General features: G+C 39.7%; 4 protein-coding genes across 6 annotated transcripts; 1 reads left to right on the forward strand and 3 right to left on the reverse strand.

Annotated features, from left to right (window-relative positions):
- Positions 1-1636: 1636 nt before the first annotated feature.
- On the reverse strand, positions 1637-8486 carry ipmka (inositol polyphosphate multikinase a). The gene is made up of 6 exons (XM_027009287.2): positions 7594-8486; positions 6909-6994; positions 6660-6756; positions 5590-5762; positions 3824-3905; positions 1637-3671 (listed from the first exon to the last, which is right to left on the reverse strand). Exons 1-6 carry the CDS (start codon positions 7799-7801, stop codon positions 3055-3057), a joined length of 1263 nt encoding a protein of 420 aa, XP_026865088.2. The 5' UTR covers positions 7802-8486; the 3' UTR covers positions 1637-3054.
- A 317-nt stretch (positions 8487-8803) lies between these two features.
- cisd1 (CDGSH iron sulfur domain 1) lies at positions 8804-11510 on the reverse strand. Of its 2 annotated transcripts, none has more exons than XM_027009049.2 (3): positions 11421-11510; positions 10133-10338; positions 8804-9862 (listed from the first exon to the last, which is right to left on the reverse strand). In XM_027009049.2, the coding sequence occupies exons 1-3, from the start codon at positions 11422-11424 to the stop codon at positions 9773-9775; spliced, it is 300 nt and encodes a 99-aa protein (XP_026864850.1). In that variant the 5' UTR covers positions 11425-11510; the 3' UTR covers positions 8804-9772. The 2 variants fall into 2 exon arrangements, with proteins under 2 accessions (XP_026864850.1, XP_026864763.1); XM_027008962.2 differs by lacking the exon at positions 11421-11510 and adding an exon at positions 10991-11108.
- A 75-nt stretch (positions 11511-11585) lies between these two features.
- dhx57 (DEAH (Asp-Glu-Ala-Asp/His) box polypeptide 57) lies at positions 11586-21695 on the forward strand. Of its 2 annotated transcripts, XM_027014314.2 has the most exons (23): positions 11586-11681; positions 12052-12500; positions 12682-12879; positions 13756-14666; positions 14868-15076; positions 15361-15482; positions 15582-15777; positions 16304-16428; positions 16505-16638; positions 16745-16799; positions 16885-17099; positions 17368-17484; positions 17613-17709; positions 17787-17960; positions 18053-18253; positions 18863-19139; positions 19296-19391; positions 19525-19608; positions 19746-19883; positions 20083-20157; positions 20355-20489; positions 20633-20833; positions 20990-21695. In XM_027014314.2, exons 2-23 carry the CDS (start codon positions 12067-12069, stop codon positions 21131-21133), a joined length of 4338 nt encoding a protein of 1445 aa, XP_026870115.2. In that variant the 5' UTR covers positions 11586-11681; positions 12052-12066; the 3' UTR covers positions 21134-21695. The 2 variants fall into 2 exon arrangements, with proteins under 2 accessions (XP_026870115.2, XP_026870198.2); XM_027014397.2 differs by lacking the exons at positions 20083-20157; positions 20355-20489; positions 20633-20833; positions 20990-21695 and having other exon boundaries at positions 19706-19877.
- Positions 21696-21700: 5 nt separating this feature from the next.
- On the reverse strand, positions 21701-25290 carry galm (galactose mutarotase). Its single transcript, XM_027014516.2, has 7 exons — positions 25015-25290; positions 24445-24599; positions 24061-24267; positions 22839-22920; positions 22570-22720; positions 22258-22432; positions 21701-22099 (listed from the first exon to the last, which is right to left on the reverse strand). Exons 1-7 carry the CDS (start codon positions 25199-25201, stop codon positions 22022-22024), a joined length of 1035 nt encoding a protein of 344 aa, XP_026870317.1. The 5' UTR covers positions 25202-25290; the 3' UTR covers positions 21701-22021.
- Between the last annotated feature and the right edge of the window lie 619 nt (positions 25291-25909).

The following is a 25909-nucleotide window of genomic DNA, read 5'->3' on the forward strand; positions in this document are numbered from 1 at the left end:
ATAGTGCAGATGTGGAATGCACAAATGGACTTCTCACAATGAAGACCGCAGTCCACTTTGAATAGATTTAAGATGCATACTTTCAAAAATAGTTTGCGAAGCTTTAAATGATCTCGGCCTTCTACATTTGGAATGAGTGAAATGTATTCATATCATGAAACTGTTTTGACATAATACATTCAAAATATACACAATATGAACATACCATATTAAAACAAAACATCTTCCACCAATTCAGTTGCATCCATCATATCTCCCATTAAACAATTATGCATTAAGTGCAAACCCAACATTTCCCATAAAGTACTCACAAATACCTTTGCACAGTGCAAGCTCATGTGAACAAAGAAGAACCACACTTTCTCCTTAGTTTAACAAGCACCAAGTGCAACATTTTAGTTAGCCTTAAACATCTCTGTCAGCTCAGGAGAACCACAGACAGGGAGACTCGAGAGGAGTCAGATCCTGGTGTGCATACCAACCTGATGATCGCACATGACCAAGTGCTTTGCTCTCGTATTGCATCAAACTTGTGCACACAGTATGTCTCTGTTGTAACTGAAATGCAGCTCACTGTGGTTTCGTGATCTTTGAGTATCTTCAGTAAAACAGTAAAAAACAAAGGTAAGCTCATGTTTTGCACAAATAGTATAGAGAACACTAGAAACAATGTGAGAAGAAGAGAAAGTAAAAAAATAAAATTGAATTAACTGGATATTATCAACAAAGAACACTGATAAAAGAGAAAAAGTCTGCCAATTATTATTTCATTACAATCGGGCTTATTCAGTGTATTCTGATGAATAGTAAATGGAACAAATGTTCCTTGAAATCTCATCTTGGTGAATGATTTTCAGAAGTAGATTGCTGCCTATTACTTAAAGGCTTTTTTCCAGCAAAATTCGTTTTGGTCTTAGAAAAATGGAGCATTTTATGAAATAATTGCAACTGTCCTTTCAAACATTAGGCCTCACTCTAATAATAAATACATCCTTAGAATATAAATCAAACAGCAATGTTTGAAAAGTTTAAACTATCATCTACTCAGCTGTGTGACTGCAACATTTACAGCATAATAGAGGTGTTTTATAAATCCCATCTGAAAAATTAAGATTCACTCAATTACAGTACCTCAAAAGAATACAGGTGCTAGATCTGGTTAACATTAAACAGTAACAATATTACATCTGAATGATTAAAGCAAACCATTTCCCACAAAAGTAGCAATATTAGGAAAATATTAATAATTAATAGAATTTATTAAAAATGCACTGATAACATTTTAAATTATAATTTAATAATTATCTAAAGCATGTCATTTTGATGGTAAGAGGATGTGAAGTAAATGGGAAAACCATGTGTAATTATTTACATGTTCAAATATCACATTTCAGTTCAATATGCCATTAAAATTCAGTTGATTTGTTATTATGAGAGATGTGTTTGAGTAGCACATTAGTAGTAAACTTTCAAAGCAAGATTTCCCAGAGCTTTAGTGTAGTTCTGCAGTGTGTATAGCTCAGCTGGAACTGGCAGCGCAGTGATGTTTGTGTTCTGGTTCAGCAAGTGAGACATCTGTGACTTATATCCCACTGTTAATTGTCTACATTGCATAAATCTCAGATGAAAATTGTGATTTAGTTTTATTTTTTTATTCACAGAGTTCATAGTGTCACTCAGTTCATGGCTAGTACTTTTCTGGACGATGTTACAGAACACCAAAAGAGATCTACTTTTTCCACAGAACTGACACCAACAAAAAGTTCCACACCCTGTATGGGTGAACAAAAATAGCTCCTCAAAAAACAGATAGAAAATAGTTTGCTAGTCATTACACAGAATATATGCATAAAAAACTTTGCAAAAATAAAAACAAAATAAAATAAAAGCAACAACCAAGAATCATAAAAAATACAAAAATAAACCAAAACATTTGAAATCTCAGACAGTATTTTAAAACATCATAGTGAAATAAAAAGGTCAGTGTTATGTGTAAACATTGTGGGTCAACCCCAAGAACATATTAAGCACACAGCATCAAGTTGTCATGCTATAGAGCTTTAGACTGAAACACATTAAAAATTGTTTTAATGTAGTACTCTTTGTGTACTTCCACTTCCTACATTTAAAATTAGACCATTATAAATATTTAAGAGACATTTTGGCCTGACTGCCTGCAATGGCCCTTAGTCAAAATTCTCAAACATTTGTCTTTTTAAACTTACTAGTTAACTTTAGGTCTAATTACCTAATAGCCATCCAAGCATGAAAGATTCTCCTTCACATTTACCAATTACATGAAAGTCATCAATATTCAAACTGAATTACTATCCAGTGCAACATGTGCAGTTATTAGCAGCAGTATTACTATTGTTATTGTTTTTTAATGTAATATTGTTATTGATGTTATTAGCAATAGTATTATTGTTATTGTTTGTAATATACTATTGCTAATGTTATTAGCAGTACTATTACTATCATTATTGATGTTTTAATGTACTATTGTTATTAATGTTATTAGCAGTAGTATTACTATTATTTATGCTTTTATTGTACTTTTGTTTTATTGCTGATGCTGTTGATGAGGATGATGATTTACTGCAACTCAAAAGCAGGTTTTTAAACGGTCCTGTTTTCAGGTTAAATTGTTACATTCACATTTGCACTTGTCTCCAACCAGCCATGTTTTTGGTCATACAAATGTACAGAAAATGAAACTGAGGATGTTTCAAAACTGGTCAAATATAGGACCCCAATGTGTAAACAGACTGTATGTGACTTAGATGAACAATACCTAAGTGAATACGTCTATGGAACACAGGGAGCTTGTGAGAGGCTGTATGTGCAACAATCATTAAAGAAAACATAGTTTGCCATGAGATGATTCCACACTGATTAGGATTTAGATCAAGTTAATTATTGTATAAAGAATTATGCAATTAAGTACTATCCAACAAATACAATATGATTCTTCAAACCTTGGATAATCATAAGCAGCAAGTTTAAATAATTTGTCTTTGTGAAGATGAGGCAGATGACTGGGGTTGATGGAAGTCAGTCTTGTAGGATCTGTTCCAGAATGTTGAGGAGATTCCTCAGGCCATATATGTAGCCCTCATCAGCACTCTCACTGGGGAAGATGTGGGCAAAATCAATCATCCTCACCTCCACATCATCTTTCCTCTGTCCTTCTGACCCTCCTTGGCTGAACTGTGTGCTCTGGCCTTTGACCATTCTCATCCTGTCCATCTCTTCCTCAGCATCTGCCCCACTGCCATTAGCCTGCTCAAGGTGGTCATATAGAGGGTGACGCCAATTCCAATTCTCTGTCCTTGCACCTTGGAGAAGGTCACTGCTGTTTCCCTGCCCAGAGGCTGCCCTCTGAGGGGCTAGAGTGCAGTGGAGACCCCATTGCTTGGAGCCATTGAATTGAACATTATAATTGTGCTCCAGCTCACCTTGGCCATGTTCTTGGCCTGTCAGGCCTTCTCTCCGTGGGCTTCCAGTGCCTGAATGAGGAGAGCCCTCATACACAAACAGCAGAGAGCTGGCGAAAAAGTGCAGCTGCCTTTGGCTCTCAAACCAGTGCAGGATGTTGCGGATTTTACAGATGCTGACAGATACAGCATCTTTTCGTACCTCCGTCCCATTATGGAAGAACTGAACCAAGCCTGCAAAGACAGACAACAAGATCTGTGTTCAAAACATCTACACAGAAAGAAACTAAAGATGTCTCATTTCTATGTTTAGTAACTGTTAGTGGAAAAAAATTATAATATTCTACTCTTATAAATGTAGCCATGCAAGGAAACTTGATTCATACCAGTTTTCAGAGTCTCCTTCCTCAGATTGCGTCCATAAAACCGGTCATGACTGATATAGCTTTCTGAGGTCACTTGATACACCTACATGTTGGCATTACAGAGACAGTGAAAGAAAATAGGAGTACAACTACAAATCCTATATGCATGAGATGCTTTACACACATGCTCACACACACACACACACACACACACACACACACACACACACACACACACACACATAATCCTAAAAACTCAAGTCATTAATGTTCCCCTGAAAGCAAATGAAACAGAGAGCAAATCGGGAGTGTGGGAGGGGAAGAAAGACATAGAAGGAGGCAGAGAGAGGGGAAAGAGAGGGAAAAGAGAGAGATAAAGAGGGAGGCAGGAAGAAATGGCATGAAGCAAAAAGAGAGAGAGAAAACGAAATACCAGGAAAGCTTTAGAGCTCATCCACCGAGAAAAAATTATTCAGTGCTAAAATAAATTATTTTAAAAATATAGGGACAAAGAGAGAAAGCATGTGTGTGTATTTGCATATATGGGGGAGGTGGAAGAGAAAGTGATATAATAGGTAAAGGAGTGCTCATTGTCATTGTCTACAGGTCAGAAGTCAGTCAGGGTAAGCTACAATTATCATCAAATATTTAATACTGGCAGCCAAAAAGTCCATGTATTTACTTAGAATAGCAAACAAAAAACCTTTCCCATAAAACCATTAAAAAATGATAATAAATATTGTTGTGTTGAAGCCTACAATTTCAACATATTGGAAGGACTGCCCTCTAGTGGTTACATATAATAAAACATGTTTTGAGCGCCAGAATACATGCCAAAATATTTTGTAATTAATTGATACACACTGCGATTGTGATATTCCTTACAATATATTAAGCCACACTGGTAAATTCTTGCTGTGATACAGACAGACCTACATTGTTTTAAGTATTCTGAAAATTATTTGCATTTGTCTGATTACATTAATGTTGTAATTAATCAAAACACCCACAGAACACTCATCTTGAACGTCTGAAACTGGTCAGAATGTTTAATGAATGCAAAAAAAGTTGTGAAACACTAGCAGGCATATTTGCATATTGTAGTCTTCTACCATTTCAGTACTACAAACTCCAGTATTGTAATAATGATTGCTAAACAATATAATGTGTAGCTGTAAAGTATTATTACACTTTAATGATTTGCTGCAAAATATATTGATATATACATTAACAATGCACTACATGTAATCTATGTGTAATGTTTATCATTGATTTACAGGCAGTGGTGGGGACCCTCACTGCTGAGGCAGACAGTGAGAGTCACTTCCCTCTTACTTCTGGAGAAAAAAACCCAAGTCCAGATCATCTACACATGATCTTATCTTCCTGTCAGTGATCTTCCTCTCAGAGAGTTAGTCCCTGTTGTACAATCTCTGTGCTTGAGTCAAGCAATGATGGAAGGACAACCTTTAGCCATGTGGCATGGCCTTATCTGTAGGTTGTATTGATTGTTTTCCCTTGCTATCTCCACTTCGTGGAGGTTTCCCCCAACACTTCTTATCAGAACAACTCAGGTAATTAACAGAGTTGCCAGAAAAGGACTTGGCATATTGATCAGTCCTCTCCACTGAAGTTGGAAGGAAGACAAGACAGTACTTTCTACGTCTTACAAATGTCCGAAAAAAAGTTTCTTAAGTGTCATTCTGAACAACTTAAACAGCAAAGGGGGGAGGGGAGATAGAGAAAGTAATTCAAAGTATTCGCATGAGAGTGCATGAGAGACTCACCCTCATTCCCAGGAGTTGGAAGCCAATCTCCTCCATTGGAGGATACTTTCTAATCTGCTCCTCCTTTTTCTCTCGTGAGGCAAATGGGTCATAGCTCTTCCTCCCGATCTTCACGTCCATGATGGATGGGTGTGTAAATCTCTGTGTCACATCCTCCAGCTTCAGATACACAACTGAGGCAGAAGACACAGATGAAGAAGCTTTCTTCACATATTCAGCTCATAGACAAGATGGCTACTCCATGGCTTTGGGGGCTTTTTGGTGCTTAACTAAATAACATATAAAGGTGTCTGCCAGTGTGTCAAAACACCAAGTTAATATTTAAACAAATCTGTCTTATAATAACACATTTTTCACTTCATATTCAACATATCTTGAAGATACGTCCTATGACTATTAAGCTGAAAAGTGAATAGTAAAGGCTGAGGTGCAGTTGCTCTGCCTCAGTTGTGGCAATGAGTCTTATTGAACAGGTGGATTCATTTCAGTAGTCACTGATAGGCCAGTTTGCAAAGTTGTCAGCTGATTAGAAGCTTTGAGACAAAGTACTTTATTGTTATTGCTGTAAATGGGATGGTCACCCTTGGTTTAAAGTCCACAGCTGACACACTGTAGGAGTTAGTCTTTTACATATATGCACAAGGGCTTAAGAAAATAAACATCTATTCACCATAAAATCATTTTCCTGCTGTAGATACACATACATTGAAATGTAGAGGTTCACACACCACACAGAACATCATATAGATAATATACATTGATAACAATCATTAACAAATTAAGCTGTTTACTAAAGGATAGTAACACTGTCAAAGTCAGTGACATAAGTTTGACTTATGTAATGTGTTCCTAGGGAGCCCCAGTGTAGTTCACAAATATAATCATTTCCAGCTTCCAACCTACTTTTGGTCAGGTAATCAAGTGCTCTACAACCCCTGATTAACTGGTCCAGGTTTATAAGGAGATGAAACAGAACAAAAACCTTTTTGACTGACAGAAATTTAAGCAATACAGTTAACATATTTAGTATGTTAAACAAATCAATACAGAACAGGTGTGTCTTGTCTCACCATTTGGCGCCTCTGATGATGCCCATGTACCATAGTATTTGGGCAGGTGCTGTTGAAGAGCTAGCAGATGGGAGTCTGTGCAGTCTTCAGCAAACACCTGTAGTATGCAAAAAACAGAGGAGCACAGGCTGATGAGATCTGGACTGCAGATGAATTATGCAAGAAAAAACAATACCAAATAAGGTCTGAAATACAAGTTTTTGAATGGTCAGATTGATGTTGAGGATATATTCATGTGATGTGCAATACCTGTGCGTAGAAGTGCATTTCCCGGGGCCCCCTGGGGGCAGGCTGCAGCTGTTTTAGCACTGTGCCATCAGGGTGCTGCAGGATACCTGAGCAAGTACACAAAGGCATGGGTTCCAAACTCAGTCTCTGCACTGATGGTAAAGGCAGCACTAATCCATTTGACCATATCTTTGCTATCAGGCAGAGCTTGAAAACAGCTGTGATCTAAGAGTAAATTGCTGTTGGAATGCCATACTGCAATAAAGTAAATCCTATGTAATAAACATTGATTAAATACTCTAAATATAATCACACTTTTCATATCCCAGCGTAATCCAAAATTAATACCTTATAGACAGTATTACTGGCAGTTGGAAATTGATATTGTGTGATACATATTAGCAAATCTACATATTAAAAGTATAGTCATCACAGCTATTAGATGAAGAAAGTAACATTTCATGTGCTACCTTTGGAATCCTACTGAAAGAAACATCAAGCTTAAACTTGTCACAGTGTGTCATCTTACACTTACAATATTCTCCATAAGGCCAATGTATTGCGAAGGAAGAAACTATCAGCAGTCAGACATGAAGTCTATATAAACAGCAGCATTATAGGAAGCACAAGTTTTAAAACTTTTATCATCTCTCGGCTCAGAAAAACAAGTGATTAAACCACAAATTGTTATTATTATTTAACTAACCGACTTTACTGATGCCATACTTGTGACCAGCCACCTGATGAGACAGCGGGACGCAGCCATTCGGTCTGGTGTGACGGTTCTCGTCTTCGGCCAGCACGTGCCCAGTTTTCCAACTGTTCGATTCCACTACCGAACCTTCAGTTTCCAGCCTATCCACAACCAGAGTTGAGTCTACTACTTGGTGTTCCGTAGTCATCCTGAGCTTCATTTGTCGTATTGTCGTAATAGTCAGCTACGCATCGGTAGATTGATTTTACCGCTTCCCATAATCGAGGAGTCAGTTTACGTGGCCACCTCTGGGTAAAAGCAGAAACTCTTTGGGATTGTCCGCACGACGTTTCACTAGCGCCCAAATGATTGAATACCGCCAAGGATTACCGATTACCCGGGATTCCTGCAGTTCGTGTCGCAAACACATTTAGCTAGCTACTAGCTATAAAACCACGTCCCACTTCCTTGAAAACACAAGGTACACTCCTCCACAACTCCCATGTTCATAAAAGTTCATTTACAAACTCTCGCCATCTGTATTCGAAGGCTAGTTACAAGTTGTGTCAGTCCGCGCCCTAATTTTGACCACGTCAATTCACATGCTTAGCTGCAGGACATGGGCATTGTCTTTTGGTCCAGTTTCGATCAGTTTGACGCCCACATTTTCAAACAACTCAACCTGTTAGTGTGGCTTAGAGAAAGGGGTCACGGTGGTTAGCTAATGAGACCAACAACGCGGCAACTCTTAGGTTACTATCTGAAGAGGAAGTTAACATTCAACGCCTGTCAGAGATAAATACAGTAATATGAAAACATGCAATTCATCCAAAGAATTGACTTCGATTCACAATTCAATTTTACCTGCTTAGATTTAGTGATTCTATCAACCATTGTAATATTGACTACAGCAACAGCAACTCCACCTCAAAACCTGCGATATTGCTGACGTAAACTCTAGAGCGTCAGTGTTGTACAAACTTGCGCAATAAAGCCCGTTTCCCTAAACTAAGCCACTCGGAAGCACCAGTAATTAAGCGAGAACATCTACTTGCCAACATGCATTCTATACTGGGACTATAGTTGTTTTCTTATTTCTAATTAACTTAAATTCTTACGCACGTGTAGATTAAATGGCAACATTCAAAGAAGAGTTGACCCATTTTACACATATTGTATTACCAACGAACATGACTTAGTTATAAAATGCAAGTCACATGACTGAGTTTTTAGAATGAGTTTTTAATATCCCGCATACTTCTGGTCTTTTATGTTCAGCAAACAATAATGACCTAGCCACACATTTTCAGTTATGAACTGTATTACAATTATAAATACCACAATAATTAAAATACCATTAGCAAAATTACGTGATAACGAAAAAGACAAAAATGATTATCAATTAGCGCAAAAAAAAAAACAAAAAAAAAAAACTCATTTGATTGTTTCATATGTATTATGTTTCAATGCTTAATAGAGGGCAAACATCTTTTCAAAGCACAATTCAGTTTGTGATGAGTCCATTTCATAGTGAAAGCTCAAACAAGATGTACACTTTGTGCTAAATTATACTCAAATTTCTGTACCTTGAACTGGTTACAATGATGAGGTTTTATTATGTTTTGCAGGTGAACATACAACAGTGATCCAAATTAGATTTTTGGACTGTCTAAATATAGCTCCTGATGCACAAGACCATAATTCAGTTGACATTTTTCCAGATGTCAGTGAGTTATTAATATAGACTATTTTAATGTCAACTTCCCCACCAAGTTATTTTCAACATTTACAGTAAACCTGACAATTAAATCAATAGCTAACATTACATGTCTTTTAAACAACACTGAACATCTGCTGGTGACAAACCTGGTATTCATTAGTAACCCCAAAACAGCAGCTGAAAACACAGGCATTAGTGTAATCATTATGAAAGCTTTAAATAGAATGCAATTATCTGCACACAATGGAAAATAAATGATGAGAGATCAGACGATAGGACCATAAAGAGTATAACCAGAACTGGAGGGGGGTGCTCCAGGACACCATGTACTAATCACATGCAGCTATGCAAAGAGAAATCATACCACCAACTTTGCTGCCTCTGAGGTAAATATGTACTAAAATGCTCATTAAGTGAGCAGAGACCGCAGTGCATCCACAAACAGTGGCAATCCTGAGTATACAGTCTCCCTCATGCCTCTTTGCGCTTTATGATCAGAGGGCCGACATTGTCCCCCGTCTCTTGATTGTGTTTTGTATGGGCGCCGTCACAGTATGGGAACTGCAAGATATAAATAGGACAACTGAATTATAACATGGGACTTTTGACGTGCATTGGAACAGGCAGGTGCTTTTCTAATATAACGAAGAGAAAAAGAATAAAAGATTGTGTTTTCTTGTCAAGTACTTTGTTGTTAAATTTCACATTAAGAAAATCACTCCATTGAACAAGTGCCCGTATGATCATAAACTGCCAAACAGAAGCTGACTACACGACTGCATAGTGCAGCTTTATATATGAGTATTTTTTGGTGGTGTATAATAATCTTACCTTTTTGGATCTCCAACATCTACAGTACACGGCTTTATCACCAAGGTCCTCAATGTCGAATGCATGCACCACTTTAGGGTTGTCTTTCTGAAGGTCCAGGTTCACCTTTGGTTTCACACATTTGGCTTTGCTGAAAAACTTGTTGTGGATTAAGAATCCCACTACCACAGCTCCAGCAGTGACCGAGAGAGCCGTTACCAATTCGGCTGTTAAAAAGACAGCGCTGTTAGCTAGTTTAATTCACTCTTCAGATACCTGTAATTACAGATTGTGTCTCTTTGACCTCCCTTGATTGTTTCAATAGCGCCGACATCAATATTCTTCTAGCAACAGATTGAGGCTAAAGCAACTAGCTAGCTAGTCAACGAAATATAGGTGCAAATCATCAGTTGCCTTTTTCATCCTGAATATTACTAGTGATGAAAGCCACATGACCACGTAGTTATCCGAAGTTAACTTGGGGATTGCTAGCTAGCGCTAGGTGATTTAACTCTAGATAAAACCTATACGTAACTAGCTAGCTATTTATGCTAGGTTACATATTTGCTGATTTATGGGCTGGAGTGTGTCGATATATCTTAAACTTTCCAACACACCAGACCGCTTAGCTAAAACTGACAGCGAGAGATTCGGTGGCGAAAATAGCCAAATTATAGTCAAATTAGTGCCTCAGCTACCTCGTCGTCTAGTTAGTTAACGTACTTACCTGTGTAGCTAGCTAGCGTAGCAAACTCATTTTGCTTAAGTACGAATGTAACCTTGAAAAAAATCGGTAGCTAGCTAGAAATGTAATTTAACTAGGTTATACTGCTAACATTAAATAACATTCCCAAAGCATTGACATTGTTTGCCTGTTACCTTTAGACAGAATGTTTGAATTACTCATGACTGGGTCGTATTATCAACCAGCACCCCCACTTTAGGTTGAGTTAAATTTCTAATGACAAACTGGAGGCTCCAGCACGGCGCCTGCAGACCCTTCTAGAGAAGCAGTCGTGCAACAAAGAACGCATACGATCAATAAACGACCTATATTGAATACTAGTTTAGATCTGATTTCTCCCATCCAAAACTTCACCGAGTAACAAATAGAATAAAATGTAAAAATCAGATAGCTAGTTAATTCAACTGATTGATAGCAACAAATCTGCTAGGAGCTAGTCAACAAACTTAGATTTAAGTACATTTTATTTTAAAGAGCACATTTAACACGACTGTGTTGACCAAAGTGCAGTACATAATTTAAAAAATACATATAAAACGTAAATCATAAAAATATACAACTTACACATGGCCACTTCTTATGTGTAAGAAATAAATTGTCGAACGAGCGAGAAAAACAGAAACTACATGGGCAAGAAGCCAACGTGCCCTAACTACCTACTTTTATTTTGACTTTCAAATTGAAATTATGAACCGGAATCGATTCTAATCCAGGTAAGACAACATTGTATTCCTTCCCTTTTGCTATGCTAAGGTAAAACATGAGCTGTCATTGTTTCAAATATGCGACACATTTTGTTTGAGAATCTGTAGAACGGAATGTATTGTGAGTATCTTTCTAAAGTAGACTACAGCATCCAGTGTTACTAGCTACCATCTTATTGTAAAAAAAAATCTCCATGCTGAGTTGTAGTTGAACTAACGCTAGACAGACAGACAGACAGACAGACTGTATGTATGTATGTATGTATGTATGTATATCTATCTGTATATTCTATTTAGATAGCTTGGTATATAGTTAACTAACTACCTACCTACTCTGTACTAGCTAGGTTACCAAACTAGCTAACAAATAGGCTTCGTGATGTTTAATCATATAGATAGCCAGTTAGCTAGCTAGCTTTTTATCCTGCGTGAGTCGTGAGAGATAGCTTACTATACCAGCTAGCAGAGTATTTTTGTCTCTCATCTGGAAGGAAGGACAGCAGAATATGAGCGGGAGGAGAAGAGGAAAACCCAATCGGTGTGGAGGGCGGTTTAATAGGCCCAGAGGAGGTAGCGGTGGTAGCAATGGAAGTAAGAAAGGGGCCAGTGGCTGGGATGATGGGGATGATTTCAGCCTGGATCTTGGACCGAGTCACTCCTTCAAACCTCCCCCACCTCACAGAAGAAGAGGAGTGGGTACTTTTCAAGGTACCAGTCGTGGGCTTAGTAGAGGCAAGGGACAAGGCAGTTCTCTGAGTTTTCCCAGGTTTTCTTATAAAGGGAAAGATGGTTCCAGGCAAGACGAGGAACAGCGAGATCGACCGAGACCTGACAAGGTCCACCTGCCCTTACAAAGGATACACATGACATCAGAAAACCAGCTACAAGTGAAAGAACTGCTGAGGGAACTTCAGAGTCAGGAGTACAACGCTACATACAGGTATGTATGTAGGGTATCTTGAGGTAGTTTTAACAATCAAATGTAATATCATAAGGAAAGGTTTGCCGGTTGAAATTTGATAGTAGTTTTGAAACGTGTATGTATCGCTACCTTGGTAGAATGTCTTTGTTAGTTAATTACATTGTCATGTTTTTTTTTTGTTTGTTTGTTTTTTACTCAGTGGCTCAGACTATGAAGCAGAAGAAGAGGATGAAGAATATGATGAGCTGGACCATCGTGAAGAAGGTCAGTTCTGGATCACTCAAGATGATGGAATTGAGTGTGCAGAGGACAGCGTGGGTGAGGAAGACTGTAAGGAAGAGATGTGTGCCACACCAGAGGCGGTCGTGTCCCTGTTTGCTTTAGGCACTCTTTGCAGGTACTGACTGAAATTGTATGTTAGTTCAGCTCCCCTAAGTTCACCATTATCCAACATTATCAATGTTGACTAAACATTTACTGGTTTTCCCCAGTGAAATTCCATGAGCTGGTCTGGCTATCTCAGAATTCATTTTCCACACTGGACAGTTTTATTGCTGAGAGAGTCATTCCTGCTTTAAAGCCATTTCCATACCTATATTCAGCCTGTAGTTGTACAAACCCTTCTTACAACACCTTTTCAGAAGAAAACAAAATATTAAGAAAAAGCAAGTGTGTCTACAGCAGTAATATAGCATGAGGGGAACTAAACGTTATATAGACGTTACCTTTAATGCAATTGAAAAGCTGGTGCAAACCACAGAAAAAATAATCACAGAATGAACATGTTTGCCTGAAGATTATTGCAAGAATTGATAGACATGAAAATATGTAGGCATCAGGGTGTCCCAGATAGAATAAGAGGGTGGACTTTTATTTTGTATATAAAAATAAAGACATCCATATACATCACATCCAAGATCTTACTTCCCCTTCTCTTTTGTTCACTTCACAAGTTTGCTTTCTACATAATGAAGTGGAACAGAAAACTTTGATACAGGAGCTGAGCTGGTTTGTCCTTCACATCTAGTAAAATACAGTTCTTACAAAATTGCTATTCTGTTCAGTTTCATGAACATCCTTTGATATGAGCTATGATCTTGATATGTGTTATAATCTTGTGTATGTTTGCAAAGGAACATATCTATACACCAAGCACCAAAAAACCCAAGTATGCATTCAGTAATTATTTCTCAGAAAGCAAAAGGTCATTTCCCACAGGATAGGGCATAAAACAGTCTTGCTGGTTGATTTGTTTGTTTTTGTTTTCTTTTAGATATGGCTTTGACCGTGATCGTAGCAGGAAAGCCCTGCAAGTGGGGCAGGGCAGGTCAGAGGAGGGGAGTGGGTGTGGTGAAGTTGGAGCAACACTAGAGCTTCTCCTTGTGCAGATGTTTGCAGAGCGCTTTGGCTCCACTGCCCTTGGCCCTCAGACTCCTGAACCTCCCTCACAAGAGGAATGTGTGGCCCTTCGTCAGGAGGAGGCCCTCGCTTTAACAGCCATCTATGGGGAGCGCTTCTGTGAGCGAATCAATGATCGTGTCTGGACTGTCAGCCTGGATCTGGTGTGGATGACTGAAGGCCAGAATAGCACTTCACAGCCAGCCACTGATGGACAGCGGATGAGGACTTCATCCACTCAGTTGTGCAAGTTTTACTTGAAGGGATCAGGATGTAAGTTTGGAAGCCGCTGCAAGTTCAAACATGAAAGCCCAACAGAGTCCAGTGGTCACAAAAACCTATATGGCCCCAGCCAGCCTGGTTTTAGAAGTATCGAACCCCCTGTTTACCAGCTGGAGGTTCGCTTTCCTCAGGGAAGTTGCTACCCCTTTCAGCCACCATTAGCTGCCTTCAGTACCACTGATGACTCAATCTCTGGAGCAGGACGCCTTAATGTAACAGAATATCTCTTTAGCCAGTCCCTTACAGCTGCACAGGATGGTGAGCCAGTTGTCTACACCCTCATCTCTTGCCTAGAGGAAGATGGGCCAGTCAGGGAGCTCCTTTCAGCTTCTCATCATAAATATAGTGCCCCACCCCCTGTGTTAGCTCCACCTGCTGTCGCCACAACAAGGAGCCGAAGCACTAAAAACACTACAGTGAGCAATACATCCAGCAGCATGGCAACTACTTTCCAATTATACAATGATGTAGAGAACCCCAAAATCAGAGTCAGACACATAGAAGGTAAGGTGTCTATGGTCATATTACTCTGGTAGATTAAGAAGTGCTTACTATTTAAGGTTTTTGAGTGTAGGTGTCATAAATGTAAATGTGACCCTTGTGTGCCTGTTTCTGCAATGTTGTAGTAGTTACATGATCTAAATTTCAGTGGTATTATAAAAATAAAATGGTACTTGTCTTCTGCATTCTGCTTATTTACTGTAGAAAGAATCTTAACTGCAGCTGAGAATCTCAACACACATGGTGCAGAAGATGAGGATGATGAATATGAAGAGGATGGTGAAGAGTGTGTTCCCATAGAGAACGAGAGCTATGTTAACTTGAGGAAGAAGTTGGAGAAGAAATCTGAGACAAGAGCTGAAGATGTGCTGAAGGAGAACAGGAAGCTTTGTAGGGAGTTCAGGAGAAAATCGGTAACAGCCTTACAAATACTTGTACCCACATCGCTGAACCTCTGACAGCCACATAAGACAAAAAAGCATTTCTGCACAGATTGTTAGACAGTCTGTATATATGTCTTGAAAAATTTGTTTGTAAAAATCACCTGTAACTTTCAAGAAATCAAGAGTTTGTGTTAAGTGTCATGTCTGTCAGCCTCTGTGTATGTGTAATACTCATGTATCTGTGATTGTGTGTATGTGTGTTGAGTCTCATGTTTCTGTCCATGTGTGCATATTAAGTCTCATGCCTCTGTCAGTCTTCTAGGCGCTATGTCTCCATGCAGCATCAGAGGTGCAAGCTGCCTGTATGGGAGGAGAGAGGGAACATTCTGGACTGCCTGGAGAAGAACCAGGTTATAGTGATCAGTGGGATGACAGGGTATGCCTGAAAACATCAGATGTAATGAGTGAATTTAAGGTTGCCACAGCATGTTATAAATGTCTTTGCAGTGAGATATAAATGCGTGTTTAAACTCAGGTGTGGCAAGACAACCCAGATTGCACAGTTTATCCTGGATGACTCGCTGAGCAGGAAGCCAGAGAGTGTTGCCAACATCATATGCACTCAGCCACGTCGCATCTCTGCCATTGCTGTGGCAACCAGAGTTGCACACGAACGGGCTGAGGTTCTGGGCCACTCCACTGGATATCAGATTCGCTTGGAGACTATCAGGGTAACTAATGTCCCACCGCGCACAAACATACACACACACACACACACACTCACACTCACACTCACTCACTCACACTCAGTAACTGCCATTGCTGTGGTATGCAAATGAACAAACGCTTAAGGTACCATATCTACCAGATTTCAGATTGGGGATTTGATCTGTGTTCAAGTTCAAGAGGTTTTATTGTCATTTCAGCTATATACAAGTACACAACAAAAACGAGACAATGTTCCTCCTGGACCATGGTGCAACATAAAAACAACAGTGCAACAGACAACATGCTACACAAGTGCAAACAGTCCAATATAGTGCAAAATGTCATTAAATAAATATTAAATAAACAATAATAAATACAGGACAGGACAAATACAAAATACAAAATGAGTAGACAGTGCAATTTAGTACAGTACACAGTACTGGGCATATGTAAAGCGAGTTGTGCATAGCAATCAGTGACATGCTACTCTGAACATAGCAGTCACCTGTGTGTGTGTGTGTGTGTGTGTGTGTGTGTGTGTGTGTCCAGTCCTCCAGTACCAGGCTGCTGTTCTGCACAACTGGTGTTCTGCTGAGGAGGCTGGAGGGAGATGCTGAGCTCAAAGGAGTCACACATGTCATTGTGGATGAGGTTCATGAACGAACAGAGGAGAGGTGAGATAATGTATGCATTTAATCACAAACACACACCCATGTACAAAGAGTGGACTGTGACACTGCTCTGCCGCAGTGATTTCCTGTTGCTGGTTCTGAAGGACCTAATGGTGCAGAGGACAGATCTGAAGATCATGCTGATGAGTGCTACACTGAATGCTGATCTCTTCTCACAGTATTTCTACGACTGCCCTACCATCCACATACCAGGTAAAGCTTCCTTGGTCTCCTCTGGGCACATTCATATACTGCCCTTACTCCACTTCTCATGAATGAAAATTTCTTACACTGATGAAACAACACCCCTCGCCTACAGGTCGTACATTTCCAGTGGATCAGTTTTTCCTTGAAGATGCCATTACTAAGACCAGGTACAGAACAGAGTTCTCTGCAAATGCTGCTCTTGTGCAGTATGCGTGTTCATCTCTAAGCAGATGTGTTTGGGCACACCTCCAGGTACATGCTAGACTACGGCAGCCCGTACCGGCGCTCGACAAAACAGAACGGCCCATCCAATCAGGGAAGCAGGGCTGGGAGAGGGCGGACAGTGGTAGCAGACATGGGAGATGATGACAGCTGGTCGTTTAGCTCCTTCATGAGGAAAGATGCAGTTAAAGACTCTATTCCTGACCAGCAGCTCAGCGTGCAGGAGCTCACAGTCCGATATCCAAGTAAGAAAACCAAGGCTTTGAATAGATGTGGCATGTTTCATTCAGTTATTTAATTAAATACTTCTGTTTCACTTTAGGACAACTAGACTATGTACTTGCCAATAAAACAATAAAATGTATCTTCAGGTTTCAGTCATATTATGCAGGAAGGTCTAATTTACAGTATTGGTAGAATAACACATGTTGATTTACCTTTACCAATACTGCTCTTGCAGCAATATTCATGACTTGTGCATTAAGTATAAGGTTTTTGAAACTCTCTTTTAAGGCTGCTCAAAATCTGTGGTGAAAACTCTGGCTGGAATGGACCTGGATAAAATCAACATGGATCTCCTAGAGAGCCTGCTGGAGTGGATTGTAGATGGAGACCACAACTACCCCCCAGGTAATGATCGTTTGAATATAGTACTTGGCACAAATGCTTAATAGCAACCAAATATCCATATTACTGAACTGTAAAATGGAGCTTATGCTTGTGGAATGTTTCCTTGGCTTTTTCTCCTGTATGTGTAGGTGCTGTACTGGTGTTCTTGCCTGGGTTAGCTGAGATAAAACAGTTGTATGAGCAGCTCCAGTCTAACAGGATGTTCAACAATAGAACAGCAAAGAGGTAATCATAAACACACAGTGGTACCTGTCTAGCTAATTCTTTTGTTTGGTTTCTAAAAAAAATCATGTGTGTTATAGGTGTGTGGTGTATCCACTCCACTCCTCTTTGTCCAGTGACGAGCAACAAGCAGTATTTACACATCCACCGGCGGGTGTAACCAAAATCATCATCTCCACTAACATAGCAGAAACATCAGTAACCATCGACGACGTAGTTTATGTCATTGACTCTGGCAAAATGAAAGAGAAAAGGTAGTAGATTCTAAATAATAGATTCAGTCTACTGTCACTGAAGTATCATGCAGAGGTTTCTTCTGACTCATTTTCATGTCTCTGTGGGTCAGGTATGATGCCAGCCGCAGTATGGAGAGTCTAGAGGACGTGTGGGTGTCTCATGCCAACGCTCTACAGCGGAGAGGCCGCGCTGGGCGTGTGGCGTCTGGACTCTGCTTCCATCTGTTCACCAGCCACTGTTTCACCCACCAGCTCAGCACACAGCAGCTGCCTGAGATACAGAGAGTGCCTCTGGAGCAGCTCTGCCTCAGGTGGGTAGGCCCCCAGCCACACCAGCAGAGCGTTCACTCTAATCGATGCTTCTTCAAAGCTTTCTTCAAAGCCCCTTTAGATTTGTTTTCAGTGTCTGGTATGACCACCTTGTGCAGCAATAACTGTAACTAAATGTTTCCGGTAATTGTTGATTAGTCCTGCACAGTGGCTTAGAGGAATTTTAGCCCATTCCTCTATACAAGTCAGCTTCAACTCAGTTATGGTGGTGGGTTTCCTCCCATGAACTGCTTGATTCAGGTCCTTCCACAACATTTCCAATGGATTAAGGTTAGGACTTTGACTTGACCGTTCCAAAAAATATAAATATAATACACATACACCAACTAGGCAGACTACCTCCTAGTAGAGAAATTTTCATTGATTTTAATTCTACCTATTAAATTTTTAACTGCTGATTACAGAGCCCAGGGTTGTCACAGAGGCATTTTCTTTTCTCAAAGCAACTATTTTAATTGTAGCTGTTAGGATTTAAAAACAATTTAGCAAGTGTTCTAAAAGGAATTTCAAAAGCTTTAAGCTGTAGCATCAGATTTGTTAGCATTTTTGGGTGGTGCGGCTGTAGCTCAACCCGTGCTCTTATGCCTCAGGATTAAGGTGTTGGAAGTGTTCTCTGAACGTTCCTTGGACTCCGTGTTTTCTCGGCTCATCGAGCCTCCAGGAGAGGGCAGCCTGGAGGCAGCCAAGCGAAGGCTGTGTGCTCTTGGGGCCCTTACTGAGGCTGAGTGTCTCACTCCGCTGGGCTGGCACCTGGCCTGCCTCCCTGTGGATGTCCGCATTGGCAAGCTGATGCTGTTGGGAGCCATCTTCCGGTGCCTGGACCCCGCTCTTACCATTGCCGCCAGCCTGGCCTTCAAAAGCCCTTTTGTAAGACAGCATACCAATTATGCTAAGACAGTCCTATGGTTCTGTAAAAGTTGCATTCTGGTGTTACAGGAGTTTATTAGTCATTACAAATTCTCTTTTTGATTCCATCTGTATCTTTTGTATGTCTGCCTCTTTCACTCCCTTTTTTTTTTTTAGGTCTCTCCATGGGATAAGAGAGAGGAAGCTAATGAGAGGAAACTGAATTTTTCTCTCGCCAACAGTGACCATCTTGCTCTGCTTCAGGCATACAAGGTTACTGTGTTCTCTGAGGAAAATACAGATAAATCATGCATTTATAAAATATACAATAAACCTAAAATTCTTTGATATCAATTTATAACTTAATATCAGTTTTCCCTAAAATGTGATTTTGTGTCTGTGACAGGGCTGGTGTCATGCAGCACAGAATGGCTCCCATGCTGGTTATCAGTACTGCAGAGAGAACTTCTTGTCCATCCGGGGGCTACAGGCAAGTTTGCCCACCCACTGGCTCACTTTTTTTTTTCTTTTTTCCTTTATTTTTTTCTGTCTTTACTAATTTGCTTTCCCTTTTTTGAAAATATTAGTCATTACAAAGGCCATCCTGTTTCATCCTGCATATCCTAGGAGATAGCCTGTCTGAAAAGGCAGTTTGCAGAGCTCTTGTCTGATATTGGCTTTGTGAGAGATGGACTGAAGTCCAGAGATGTAGAGAGAATGAGCTCAACAGGAACTGATGGCGTGCTGGAGGCTACAGGCTATGAGGTAATTCTTTATGAGTAATCAGAACATTCTTGTTAGCGACACTTTTTTGTTATGTGTATGGTTGGGCACTGTAGCTGAGGTTGCCATAAGAGTAAGTAGTGCCATAAGTAGTGGCTGTTGGTGACCAATTCTGACAGTCAGACACAGTCACTTCCAAAGTGGTGTTTAACCACTACTGGGGCTTTGTTTTTCCTCTAAGGCCAATCTGAACTCTGACAACACAAAACTGATGTCCGCTATGTTGTGTGCTGCGCTGTACCCCAATGTAGTCCAGGTCAGTGTCCCACTAATTTTTGCAATCTTGACTGAATTCTATATGATCAGGCTCATAGTGTTCACCTTCCTGTGTGTGTGTGTGTGTGTGTGTGTGTGTGTGTGTGTGTGTGTGTGTGTGTGTGTGTGTGTGTGTGTGTGTGTGTGTGTGTGTGTGTGTGTGTGTGTGTGTGTGTGTGTGTGTGTCTGTCTATCTAGGTACGAGCACCCCAGGGTAAGTTTAAGCAGACAAGTAAAGGGGCAGTTAAGATGCAGCCTAAAGCAGAGGAACTTCGCTTCCTGACTAAGACTGACGGAGCAGTTCACATACACCCCTCATCTGTCAACTTCACGGTAACGCAGCCCTCACTACACACATTGTTCAGAATTGTTCTTATTTCAGCACATGGTAAAGCTGCACCTCAGGCTCACATGCCTAAATTAATCAGGCCATTCTGACTGCATGCTTTCCTTTGCTAAAGCGTCTGTCTGCACAGGTGCGCCACTATGACAGTCCATATCTGGTCTACCATGAGAAGGTGAAGACCAGCCGCGTTTTTATACGTGACTGTAGCATGGTGTGCGTGTATCCCATGGTGCTCTTCGGTGGGGGGCAGATCAGTGTGGAGCTACAGCGTGGCGAGTTCATCATCTCACTGGATGATGGCTGGATCCGATTTGCTGCCACCTCACATGAGGTAAGATGAGTCCTCCATCGACTCACTGTCTTCAGACAGTAGTGCATTAAATTATTTCCAACTGCAGATGCAATGTAGAGATCATGCTATATGGAAAATATTTTCACATTTGGTTCTAAAAGCTTGCTCATGGTAAAGTTGTGTGTGGCTGTGCAGGTGGCTGAGCTGGTAAAGGAGCTACGCTGGGAGTTGGATCAGCTCCTGGAGGAGAAGATCAGGAACCCCAGCATGAACCTGATCACCTGCCCGCGGGGCTCCCGCATCATTCATACCATAGTTTCCCTTATCTCAACCCAGTAATACACAAACACACTTTCCTCATACACTCAAGAGGTGTCAGCTCATATTCACATCTGTTGCATGTACAGCATTGAGCCTTCACCACAACCACCAATATGCCTTTTCAACAACAAAGCTAAAGTATCTTAGTTCAAGGTGCATTTATGACATGAAAATTAATTGCATTGTTATGCAAGCCACTCTCTCACTCAGGTGTTTGGGATTGTTTATATTACTTGAATACAAGTGAGAGAAATCTACTTTGTTTAAAAATATATATATTATTATTATGTACTGGATCCATGTTGGATTCTGTGAAGAGAATATGCTTTAGTTTGTACTGTAGTATTATATTAAGACGCACTCACAAATGCAGCATGTGCATGAAGTGTCTTTGGAGTCCAAGGCATGACGTATGTGTGGTTTACGTCTGTGTATATTTATATTTGACACAAGGATATTCTCATCCAGAGTGTATGTGTATATTTAGTTAAAGGACATTTGGAATGCCTTTCCTCCATCATGGAGAACATAATGGGAGATGCATAATAAGAATAAAACACAAGCCAAAGAATGCACTTAATGGAATTTCTGATTGGGTACTTTTTCATTAAGGCAGGATAAAGACCATCTTTCTTGAATGTACACAAATTAATCAACTGAAGATTAATTAGCAAAGTTTTTTTTGTTTTTTTTTTGAAGTCATAAATCTGTGTATTGTAAGGTGAGATTTGATGGAACATAAGATGCAGTCTTCTAGAAATTAACCAAAAAAAGTGCAAGTAAGTTCTTGTTTTTATCTGGTTATTTTATGGAACACATTTTACCTTGAGTGAACTTGTTGCTGTCCTAATGGCAAGCTTAATGTAATAATCTATGTTGCGAGAGATATGTGTGTGTTTTAACACATTAAGCTACAGAGAAAGTGTAGCATGTGGTGTGTGCATACTTGTCTCCTGGTCTCAGCAGAGCACTAGGGAACTGGGGCTGGAGGGAGAAACAACAATGTGGAGACATTAATCCAGATGTAAGAATTTCCCCATTTCTGGCTTTCCATGAGTTATTACAGACATATAAAGAGGTGTAACAGAACTGGGTGTTGGTAGCATACAACAACCATTAATCTTGCCTCACTATGTTGTTACCTGATTAACAGCATCTGGCCAGTTCTGGGTCTCCAGACAGAAAGCACTGTGCTTGGGGTATGATGCCCCTCCTTTCCCTTTAAGTGTCCCATCCAGGAAATTGGAGGTGTAGAACTGAATGCCAGGTTGGGTGGTGCTCACCTCCAGAACACGCCCTGTCCCAGGATGCACCACTCTTCAGCAAGCGCAATAGATATGTCATGTGATAAAGAGAATGGACATGTGCTGTCAAGATTAATATAGGTGGGTAGAATAGCTGGACAATACAAATGTTAGTTTGATCAATTGTGATAAAAGGGTGCATGGTCTTACCTTGCACATTTATTCTCTAGTTTTGGTTGACCCAGATGCCAAAGGCAGAAGTTGTGGTCAAACCCATGGCCAGGAAGCTCCTTCAGTCTAGACCCAAGAACAACAGGCTTGCGCAGGTCGAAGAATGAATTATCCACACATCTAATCTCTCCTATGAGGAGAGAGCTAATGAATATTATCCATTTGCATTGCCTGACAATTGCTTTAAGGGTAGCAGGGCTACAGGAATCTGGGAATGACACCAAAATCATCTTGATAAAATAATCTACCTGTGGGAATCATGGTGTCATCCACAGGCAGGTAGGCCTCTGCTGAGATGGTCACCTCATGGTCATAAATGTCTGGTGTGCCCTATAAATAATGAGGCAGAAGGCAACAATCATGCAGTTTCTCTGTGTATGTAAATGTGTTTGAGAGAATGGGTATGCCCTCCTTTTCTGACAGGAAATTGTTTCTCTTTTTTTAAGTGAAGTATCAGTTCACTTGTTGAGAAGCTTGATTTGCACTCTGTAAACAATGCAATTCATGAGTACTTGGACACCTACATAAATCTTGTACAGTGCTGCAGTCCAGCACATTGTACTTGAAATGAACTGAAGACACTGAGGCTAAAGGATATATTAGTTATATTTAGACAAATTTTACTGTCTCTTGAGTGGTTCAAATAAGAATCACAACCCTATTATTATACATAATATCCTACTTCAGATGACCTCAGGCAGACCGTTAGCTGCTTAATTGTTAGTTGGTCAGATGCAAATTGTTGCATTACTACTTTGCTTAACAAAAGAGCTATTTACAAAAGATCTAGAGTCATTTCTAGGTCTGTGATATGCAACTGATGTCCATTGCTGTTGTCCCTAAATGTGTAAAAAGAAGTATCCAGGCCAAAAAAAAAGTTACAAAGCAAACAACCTAGCAGGGAATGAAAGACTACAGTAATGGATGACAGAGCAATAGTTTCAATATACAAGCATATACCTCAGAGGGTACACCCATACAGTTTGTGGGTTTACCACAACATGCAAGCCACAGAATCTGCAGGTTACCCATTGGTAAAAGGTCAGAGTTCTGGGAGAAAGTTTATCTTGCACCAGACACAGCGAATAAGAAATGTGTGAAGAACAAAAGAAAGCTTTTTAATAGTGATACACTTGTGAAAAATTGGGAGGCTGTGTATAAAAAGCAACTGTGATTTCTATATAACAAACATACACATTCTCTCTCCCTTTCTCTCTATAGATAGAGAGATATTTTGTAGTAAAGTACAGCTGATGAAGGATCTCCGAAATGATCTGTTTCTCAAGAAACTATGTACTTTACTACAATTTTGAATATCTCTATATTTCTTACTACAGTACCTGGCAGTTACTCACCTGGACAATATATATATATATATATATATATATATATATATATATATATATATATATACGTTTTATATATATATATATACGTTAGGCGAGTCTTAATATGAGCATACAGTCTCACCTGTCCAGCCAGATTGAAGTAAGAGTGGTTGGTTAGGTTGACTGCTGTAGTTTGGTCAGTCTGGGCTTGGTATTGCACACACAGTGTGTTTTCCTCCAGCGTGTAGGTAACAGAAACTTTTAGGTTGCCAGGGTAACCCTCATCACCATCAGGACTAATGTGGCTGAATCTGACTCCATTAGCCACTGCCTCACTGGTCCAAACTGCCTAAATGAACATTTAAAAAGCAACATGATGCAGTTGACTGAGAAATGGTCATAAAGCCACACATTATAAGAAGTTTGTGAACATATTCTAAATGAAATAAGCATAAAAGTTCCAAGGATTGGGTACATGTTTATTAAAAGATATTTGAGTGTAACCTAGCATTACATGATTACCTACCTTATCAAAGCCCCTGATGCCACCATGCAGGGCATTGGGTCCATTATTGGTGGCTAATTTGTACTCCTTTCCATCGATAATAAACTTGCCTTTGGCAATACGATTAGCAACTCGCCCCACCACAGCTCCAAAGTAACGTGGATTACTGAGATAACCTGTAAATCAATATATTCACGTTATGACTTTATTACTTTTTTTCACCACCACTGCAGAAGTCATGCATCCATCCAGTATCCAGGATCCAGTTATGTTTTAACAGTAAAGCCGTATGTCATTACCTGATACTCGATTGACCAGATTAGGTTGGATAAGTATGCTAGATAAGCCACAAGCTAAATTTGACATTTATACACACATCTGTATAGACAGGATAAACATCTTTCTACGCTTTTTTGCACTGATTTATAGGCTACTTCGGGATTTAATTGCGCATTGGTAGACAAGCCCGAAATTGCAACTAACTATATTGTTACGGAAATAGATGTAAAAGTCACATCTAACGAGCAAGATCTGTTTCCACTGACACACCACGAACCAATTTAGCTAACGAACAAGATGAGAATAACTTACTTTCAAGATCATCGAAGCCTAACACTATATCCGACCCTTGTCCATTCCGATCAAGGGTTTTAATGGAGGTTATTACACAACCTAAGGAGATAACTTCTACATTGACACTTTTGGATCGTAGTGTCCACTGCTCAATAGAGCGATGATCGGTTACAAAACGGAATACGTCTTTTTTCACCTCTGACATGTTTTAAGTACAACGCAAAACAAATATTTTCTGTCGCCTCGGAAATCAACAACTTTAGTACCTCGCCAACTGAGCTGGAAATCAAAACTTTGGACGCCTGACGAAATGATCGTCATCGTGTATGGTGGGCGAAAAGCGACAAATTAAACAATATAGGCCAATCTTATTAAACCCATCGATATACTTCAATGTAAACTTCAAAAAGGAATCAAAGCATCCATCGATGCATTATTTTAACAATTTATTTAAATACATTTAATAACTTGTTGATTTGTTAGAACGATATATGATGGTTTTATTGGATAATATTGTTGGATTTATTAAAGTATATATTTATGTCTTGAAGAATACTGATGGATTATTTTAAATATTTCATGCTTCTGCGAGCAAATACATGGTGGGTTTCGTTTGAGTTATTCCGTTCAGGTCAGCTGGGACTTTTAGAATTGGACAGTATGACTAACCCAGCCTGCTCACCCAAACTTCAAAAACGAACCTTATGTTCAGTAACTGGCCTCAAAGAAACCTCTCATTTCTTTGAAAAATGCTTATAACTGTTAATAAATTAATAAAAAGTGGGGTTTTTCCCCTCACTGATAATTTATTTAGTATGCAAAATAAGATTTTTGTCTCATAAAATTTCGGGTATCTAATTTGTTTGTTTTTATTTCTTTTATCCTTTGTCATATAAGTATCTCTTTGGAGCAT

Source organism: Electrophorus electricus, chromosome 11, assembly GCF_013358815.1.
Source record: "Electrophorus electricus isolate fEleEle1 chromosome 11, fEleEle1.pri, whole genome shotgun sequence".
Classification (NCBI taxonomy): domain Eukaryota; kingdom Metazoa; phylum Chordata; class Actinopteri; order Gymnotiformes; family Gymnotidae; genus Electrophorus; species Electrophorus electricus.